General features: G+C 25.5%; 2 protein-coding genes across 2 annotated transcripts; both read right to left on the bottom strand.

Moving 5' to 3' along the window:
* On the bottom strand, nt 1-2,735 carry LOC119605811 (pancreatic triacylglycerol lipase). Its single transcript, XM_037959125.1, has 6 exons — nt 2,690-2,735; nt 2,473-2,596; nt 670-1,061; nt 416-610; nt 189-354; nt 1-100 (listed from the first exon to the last, which is right to left on the bottom strand). Exons 1-6 carry the CDS (start codon nt 2,733-2,735, stop codon nt 1-3), a joined length of 1,023 nt encoding a protein of 340 aa, XP_037815053.1.
* A 245-nt stretch (nt 2,736-2,980) lies between these two features.
* Nucleotides 2,981-6,261, bottom strand: LOC119605808 (pancreatic triacylglycerol lipase). Its single transcript, XM_037959123.1, has 6 exons — nt 6,018-6,261; nt 5,847-5,952; nt 5,398-5,786; nt 5,138-5,329; nt 3,316-3,481; nt 2,981-3,250 (listed from the first exon to the last, which is right to left on the bottom strand). Exons 1-6 carry the CDS (start codon nt 6,115-6,117, stop codon nt 3,010-3,012), a joined length of 1,194 nt encoding a protein of 397 aa, XP_037815051.1. The 5' UTR covers nt 6,118-6,261; the 3' UTR covers nt 2,981-3,009.
* Nucleotides 6,262-8,095: the final 1,834 nt, after the last annotated feature.

The raw sequence follows: 8,095 nt of genomic DNA, 5'->3' as shown, positions 1-8,095 counted from the left end.
TTAAGCAATACTATCCGCAACCTGCAATTCGACTTGAACTAACGGACCCTGGGCATAGGGAGGTTTGGAATTCGTTTCTAAGAAATAAGAACCTCTAACACTGAAATATGATAAAAATACAAACATTTACAGACAACGGTATCCATTGTAATTGGATAGCAATTGATTTGACTCATGATGTTACTTACCTCTCATCCACATAATAACCCATTAAAGCATGTGGTATTTCTGAGTAATTAGCACATTGATTATATAAATACTCCATATAGCTGCCACAATTATAGGACCAAAAGCCCACATTAGTTACAATAGATTCAGCGTAATATATATTAGAGCGAAAATGATTGCAATTTCCTAAACCATAAATAATATTAGGGAAAAAAACTCCAACATTTTATATTATTCTCTAACTTACTATACTCCTCTATAGGACTACAGCCAGGTTGTATAAGTTTTAAATAGTTGGGATAAAAATCAGCATGACCCATTGCACGACTTATGGAAAAAAATCGTGGATCTGTATGTATAACATCGACGAATTGAGCATCTGTAGGATCGAGACGCTCGGTTATATTGTCAGTATCAAAAGTGGGACCAGCGGGATCTAAACCTAATTAAAAAAGAAAATGTAAAACACTTTCTGTGAGTAAGTATATGTCATTATTTTACCTGTAATTCTCTTTACTCTATAATTTAAATAGTTCGCAGATAAACCGGCAATTTGCGCCCCTAAACTAAAACCAATTAAATGTATATCGTCCGGTGAGTACATTACCTGATCCACTAAATTATTGATTAGCAAGGCTAAACATTTCGCTATAATACGACTATTTTCTAGAGCCCAAGGTGTTAAGCAAAGAACTCTTGAGAGATTTTTATAATCCACACTTATTATATAAACACTCTCGTGTTGCAACAGTAGCGGACGTAATTCTTCATTAGGTGAAAGATCATGATCTAGTCCCAAACCATGTAATAGAATTTTTAAAGGTAAACGTTCGGGAAATGCAGCGGGATTAAGATTGAGTAGATCCAGCAATAAGGGATTTTGTTCAGTTTCTCTTGATAAATAAAGAATGAATTTTAAAATTTTTTATAAAAAGCAAAAATTTCGATAACATTTATATAAAAAGAGAAATTTTTGGAAAAAATCTATAAAAAAAGAGAAAAATTTCGAAAAGATAATTCTATGAAAAGTGAAATTTTTGAAAAATTTTTATATAAAATTAGAAAACATAATTTTATGAAAAGAGAAATTTATTGAAAAATTTTATATAAAAAGAAAATTTTCCAAAATGTTTTTATAAAAAGATAAAATTTTCTATCTATCTATCTATCTATCTATCTATCTATCTATCTATCTATCTATCTATCTATCTATCTATCTATCTATCTATCTATCTATCTATCTATCTATCTATCTATCTATCTATCTATCTATCTATCTATCTATCTATCTATCTATCTATCTATCTATCTATCTATCTATCTATCTATCTATCTATCTATCTATCTATCTATCTATCTATCTATCTATCTATCTATCTATCTATCTATCTATCTATCTATCTATCTATCTATCTATCTATCTATCTATCTATCTATCTATCTATCTATCTATCTATCTATCTATCTATCATCTATCTACTATCTATCTATCTATCTATCTATCTATCTATCTATCTATCTATCTATCTATCTATCTATCTATCTATCTATCTATCTATCTATCTATCTATCTATCTATCTATCTATCTATCTATCTATCTATCTATCTATCTATCTATCTATCTATCTATCTATCTATCTATCTATATATCTATCTATCTATCTATCTATCTATCTATCTATCTATCTATCTATCTATCTATCTATCTATCTATCTATCTATCTATCTATCTATCTATCTATCTATCTATCTATCTATCTATCTATCTATCTATCTATCTATCTATCTATCTATCTATCTATCTATCTATCTATCTATCTATCTATCTATCTATCTATCTATCTATCTATCTATCTATCTATCTATCTATCTATCTATCTATCTATCTATCTATCTATCTATCTATCTATCTATCTATCTATCTATCTATCTATCTATCTATCTATCTAACGAAATTTCTGTCAAGAAATTTAAAAAAAAATTGTATAAATTTTCAATAAAAATAAAAATTTTTTACGTAATTAAAAGTTTTTGAAAAAAAAAATTCTATAATTTTTTTGTAATATTCTATAAAAATATAATAATATAAAATTACCAAAAAAATGGAAAGTTTTTTAAAAACTGTCTATAAAAAAGACTAAATATTTTCTTTAAAAGAAAAATTTTGAGAAAATTTTCTATAAGAGTAAACATGTTTTTAAAAGGAAAAGTTTTTCAATAATTTCTGTAAAGAGAGAAATTTTCCGAAAATTTTCTTCAAAAAAAAAAAAAAAAAATCGAACATTTTCTTTTGCTCAACTTACTTGGTGTACAACCAAAATTGTATATCCTTATTAGGACATTGATCCTCAGCATAATAGCAATGTAAACGATTGTTTTTATGTCTTCTGGTAAAAGCACTAGCCGGAGAATTAAAACTAAAAACAACTAATTTAATAGTTTAAAAAAATAAATTGATTTAAATATTATTAATTACTTTTTAATTTCCCATCAAAATTAAAAAAAGAAACACACACTCACTTTCTATAACCACCGCTAATACGAAATAAAAACTAAATAGTTTCATATTTGTTGATAACAAATATTCTAATAATAAAATTTAATATTTGCATGACAATTTTGTTTATATACAATAAAAAAAAAAAAAATAAAAAATTATAAATTAAAAATACAATAGAATAATAATAATAAAAATGACCTTAGAAATATACAAATTTTATTTAATTATTAGATATACTGTTATAAATAATCACTAAAAATAAATGGGTTTAACCACTAATAATACCACAAATGGCTTATATTGAATACAGGCCTTTCAAATTTGTTAAACGGGCCTTTAATTAAGGTTTCAAATAATTTAGTTTTTCATCGAAATGTGTGAGTTTACGAAATTCTACAAATTCATTATCAGTCCAATCGACAAAAGCTTTACGCAGTTGAGGTTCAAATTCTTCGTCATATATATCTTTATAATCGTAGAGTACTGGTAAATTTCGATGTTGAGCCTGGGAACTTGTTGTATAGGGTCCCAAGGCGAAAGGGGATTGGTTAGAGGTTTTAAGGAAAAATGAACCAGAGGCACTGGAATATGGTAAAAATTAGTAAAAGTTGTATATATATATTTTTTTTTATTGAACTGTTTTTACCTTTGATTAACATGGAACCCCATTATTTCATCATTTGATTGAGTATTACATAGGCCAAAGATATTATGCAGCCAACTGGGACAACTATAAGCCCAAAAACCCTTATTACTGCGTATAGATTCCGCATAATATTGAGGAGCTCGATCGTGATTACAACTGCCGGGATCTAGAAATAGATTGTAGAGAGACTCAGCAATTCTTTTAGGAAAAAATAAAGTTTACAAATTTTCTCTAAGAAGAGAAAAGATTTATAAAAGATTTTCTATGAAAAGAGTAATTTTCGGAAATTTTCTATTGTAAAAGAAATTTTGGAAATTTGTTTTCAAAAATTTTCTATAAAAAGAGAATATTTTCAAATTTTTTTTTTAAAAAAGAGACATTTTTCAAAAGTTTTCTATAAAAAGAGAAATTTTTGAAAAATTTTCTATAAAAAGAAACATTTTTTATAAAATTTTTTCGAAAATATTCTATAAAAAGAGTATTTTTTCAAAAATTTTCTATAAAAGAGACATTTTTGGAAATTTTCTATAAAGAAGTGAATTTTTCCGAACATTTTCTATAGAAAGAGAAACTGTTTTAAAAATTTGAATAAAAAGACAATATTTTTTTAACATTTTCTGTGAAAAAAGAGACTTTTTTTAATTTTCTATTAAAAGGAGATATTTTTTGAAAATTTTCTATAAAAAAGAGAAAATTTTCTATTAAAAGAGAAATTTTTTTTAAATTTTATATAAAAGAGAGAAAAATTTCTATTAAAAGAAAAATTTTTCGAAAATTTTAATAAAAAGAGAATTTTTTTGTAAAAAGAGAGAAAATTTTCTATAAAAAGAGAAATGTTTCCAAAATGTTGAAAATGTTCTATAAAAAATGAAAAAAAATTTCTATTAAAAGAGAAATTTTTTTTAAATTTTATATAAAAGAAAGAAAAATTTCTATTAAAAGAGAAATTTTTCGAAGATTTTCTATAAAAAACAGAAAATTTTCTAAAATTTTAATAAAAAAAAAAATTTTTAAATTTTCTGTACAAAAAGAGAAAATTTTCCATTGAAAGAGAAAGTTTTCTAAAATTTTCTATAAAAAAGTGAAAATTTTCTGTAAAAAGAGATTTTTTTTAAAATTTTCTATAAAAGAAAGAAAAATTTCTATTAAAAGTGAAATTTTTTGAAGATTTTCTATAAAAAAGAGAAATTTTTCGAAGATTTTCTATAAAGAATAGAAATTTTTCGAAAATTTTCTATAAAAAAGAGAAATTGTTTTAAAAAATTTAATAAAAAATACATTTTTTTTTAAATTTTCTGTAAAATGAGACATTTTTTGAAAATTTTCTATAAAAAGGAGAAATTTTTCGAAAATTTTCTTATTATAGAGAAATGTTCCATTAAAAGAGAACATTTTCTATAAAAAAGAGAAACTTTTCTATTAAAAGAGAAATTTTTCGAAAAAAAGAGAAAAAAAATTCTATTAAAAGTGAAAAATTTTTCAAAATTTTCTATAAAAAATAATAAATTTTTTAAAGATTTTTTATAAAAAAGAGAAATTTTTCGGAGATTTTCTATAAAGAAGAAAAAAATTTTCTATAAAGAAGAGAAATTGTTTTAAAAATTTTAATAAAAAGAGAAATTTTTTTGACATATTCTGTAAATGAGACATTTTTTGAAAATTTTATATAAAAAAGAGAAACTTTTCGAAAATTTTCTATAAAAAGAAAAATGTTCCATTAAAAGAGAAAATTTTCTATAAAAAAGAGAAAATTTTCTAAAAAAAAAAGAGAAAAATTTCTATTAAAAGAGAAATTTTTGGATAATTTCTTAAAAGAACTTACCCTCCATATTTTCCTCCTGACAACCCGGTTGATAGGGTCCAATATTAGGATAAAAATCTACATGACCCATAGTCCTTAGCATACCACGACCCAAAACATCAGTATGAATAACATCTACGAATTCAGCATCGGTAGGATCAAGTTTACGATCAGAACCGACGGTAATAAACATGGGTTTAGCAGGATCTAAACCTAAAAAAATTAAAACAAATTCCAACAAAATTAAACTAAATGCTATGACATGATATCCCACAACATACCGGTAATTCTTTTAAGACGCCTTTTAAGATAATTAGCAGTTTGTCCCGCCACCTGAGCACCCAAACTAAAACCGATCATGTGAATATCATCATTTTCCACCACACCCTGATCGACCAGAGTATTAATTAAATGAGCCAAACATCTGCTGGCTAAAGGTAAATTTTCAACAGCAGCAAAATAACAAGGATAAGGAACTAAAGCACCATAATCCACGGAAATAACATAGACATCTAGCGACTCCAAGAGAGCGGGTCTAATATAACGATTTGGCGAATAGTCACGATCGCCCGTATAGCCGTGTAAAACAATAAATAAAGGTTTTCTAGGTTGAAAATCTTTAGGCTGGAGATTTAAAGGATCCAGTTTAACAGGTGCTTCAGCAGTTTGTCTTAAAGAAAATTATTTAATTAATGAAAGTTGCAACAACTTAAGAAAATAACAAAATTACTTGTTATACAGCCAAAAGGTAACGTTTTCATTTGGACACTCCATATTACGTATCACCACACATTTGGGATCGAATAAACCCACAAAAGGATTTGCTAAACAAAAACCTGTAATTCAGATTAATAAGCTTTTAAATAAAAAAAAAAATAAATTATTTAAATTGTAAATTTACCTTTTAAAAATATTACAAATATAAAAATTTTAAACATAATTTCTTTAAACTTGAAAAACGTTGCTTTTACGTTTATGTGAGTTTTGTTAATACTTAACATTTCACACAACTTAATAGCTTTTATAAACTGAATCTTTATTTCGGTATTAATGTTTGTCGTTGTCTAACAGCTCTATTCGGAAATTTCTAATACTAACCTATCCCAATTTGATTAACACCCGAATTTCATTTTTTTATTTTTTTTTTTTTTTTCTATTGTAAATAAATATATATTTTTTATTTAACAATTGTTAGAAATTAAATTTTATTTTAATTATTTGTTTTTTTGTTAACCCACCACCAAGTGGGTGGGTATTATTATCACTCATCTTGTTTAGAAATGAATTTTTGTGTGTTTAGAATTTTTAAACACCCTCATGTCGTTTTTACTATTTAAATGTATGTTAATGCGAATTTGCTCTAATTTTAAATGTCATTCACTGTCAGAGTCAAGTTTTTTTGATTTAAATTTGTATTTCTGATTGATAAATACTTCTGTAGTATTTTCGTTATTGCAATAATTTTAGATCAAGGTTTTTGGGTCAATTTTAAGGCTTAGACAGACAACTTTATTTGATTTAATTTGTTATATTCTTCAGCGAAATTTTGAATCTAATGAAACTTATTTGTATCGCATTTGGTATCCATATCGCCAGTGCCATACAGCGTTAATGTTATTCTCTGACCTTATATGGGGGATAACTTCGATTATCACCTGATGTTCGCGAAAACATCACAGTAAAACATCACAGAAAAATTATGACTCGTTAAACTGTATCTATCGCATTTTTAACAATCAGACTAACTAACTAACTAACTAACTAACTAACTAACTAACTACTAACTAACTAACTAACTAACTAACTAACTACTAACTAACTAACTAACTAACTAACTAACTAACTAACTAACTAACTAACTAACTACTAACTAACTAACTAACTAACTAACTACTAACTAACTAACTAACTAACTAACTAACTACTAACTAACTAACTAACTAACTAACTAACTAACTAACTAACTAACTAACTAACTAACTAACTAACTACTAACTACTAACTAACTAACTAACTAACTAACTACTAACTAACTAACTAACTAACCTAACTAACTACTAACTAACTAACTAACTAACTAACTAACTACCTAACTACGAACTAACTAACTACTAACTAACTAACTAACTAACTAACATAACTACTACACTAACTAACTAACTAACAACTAACTAACTAACTAACTAACTAACTAACTAACTAACTAACTAACTAACTAACTAACTAACTAACTACTAACTAACTAACTAACTACTAACTAACTACTACTAACTAACTAACTAACTAACTAACTAACTACTAACTAACTAACTAACTACACTAACTAACTAACCTAACTACTAACTAACTAACTAACTAACTAACTACTAACTAAACTAACTAACTAACTAACTAACTAACTAACACTAACTACTAACTAACTAACTAACTAACTAACTAACTACTAACTAACTACTAACTAACTAACGAACTAACTAACTAACTAACTAACTAACTAACTACTAACTAACTAACTAACTAACTAACTAACTAACTACCTAACTAACTAACTACTACCTAACTACTACTAACTAACTAACTAACTAACTAATACTACACTAACTACTACACTAACAACCTAACTAACTAACTAACTAACTAACTAACTAACTAACTAACTACTAACTAACTAACTAACTACTAACTAACTAACTAACTAACTAACTAACTAACTAACTAACTAACTAACTAACTAACTAACTAACTAACTAACTAACTAACTAACTACTAACTAACTAACTAACTACTAACTAACTAACTAACTAACTAACTAACTAACTAACTAACTAACTAACTAACTAACTAACTAACTAACTAACTAACTACTAACTAACTAACTAACTAACTAACTAACTAACTAACTAACTAACTAACTAACTAACTAACTACTAACTAACTAACTAACTAACTAACACTAACTAACTAACTAACTAACTAACT

The sequence above is a fragment of the Lucilia sericata genome, unplaced genomic scaffold, assembly GCF_015586225.1.
Source record: "Lucilia sericata isolate MDLA Ls3-8-SP2 unplaced genomic scaffold, ASM1558622v1 Contig000521F_arrow, whole genome shotgun sequence".
Lineage (NCBI taxonomy): Eukaryota > Metazoa > Arthropoda > Insecta > Diptera > Calliphoridae > Lucilia > Lucilia sericata.
Note: the sequence above shows the minus strand (reverse complement) of the source record. Positions and strands in the feature narration are given on the sequence as shown.

What these genes read in the sequence shown, in the direction of transcription:
- LOC119605811 (XM_037959125.1), bottom strand. Translation starts at nt 2,735, where the DNA reads ATGAAACTATTTAGTTTTTATTTCGTATTAGCGGTGGTTATAGAAA. An exon ending in CAATTTTGGTTGTACACCAA is followed by an intron (nt 1,062 to 2,472) that starts GTAAGTTGAGCA and finishes TTATTTATCAAG; the next exon opens with AGAAACTGAACAAAATCCCT. An exon ending in TAGTCCTATAGAGGAGTATA is followed by an intron (nt 355 to 415) that starts GTAAGTTAGAGA and finishes TTTATGGTTTAG; the next exon opens with GAAATTGCAATCATTTTCGC.
- LOC119605808 (XM_037959123.1), bottom strand. Translation starts at nt 6,117, where the DNA reads ATGTTAAGTATTAACAAAACTCACATAAACGTAAAAGCAACGTTTTTC. An exon ending in ACCTTTTGGCTGTATAACAA is followed by an intron (nt 5,787 to 5,846) that starts GTAATTTTGTTA and finishes ATTTTCTTTAAG; the next exon opens with ACAAACTGCTGAAGCACCTG. An exon ending in TCAGGAGGAAAATATGGAGG is followed by an intron (nt 3,482 to 5,137) that starts GTAAGTTCTTTT and finishes ATCTATTTCTAG; the next exon opens with ATCCCGGCAGTTGTAATCAC.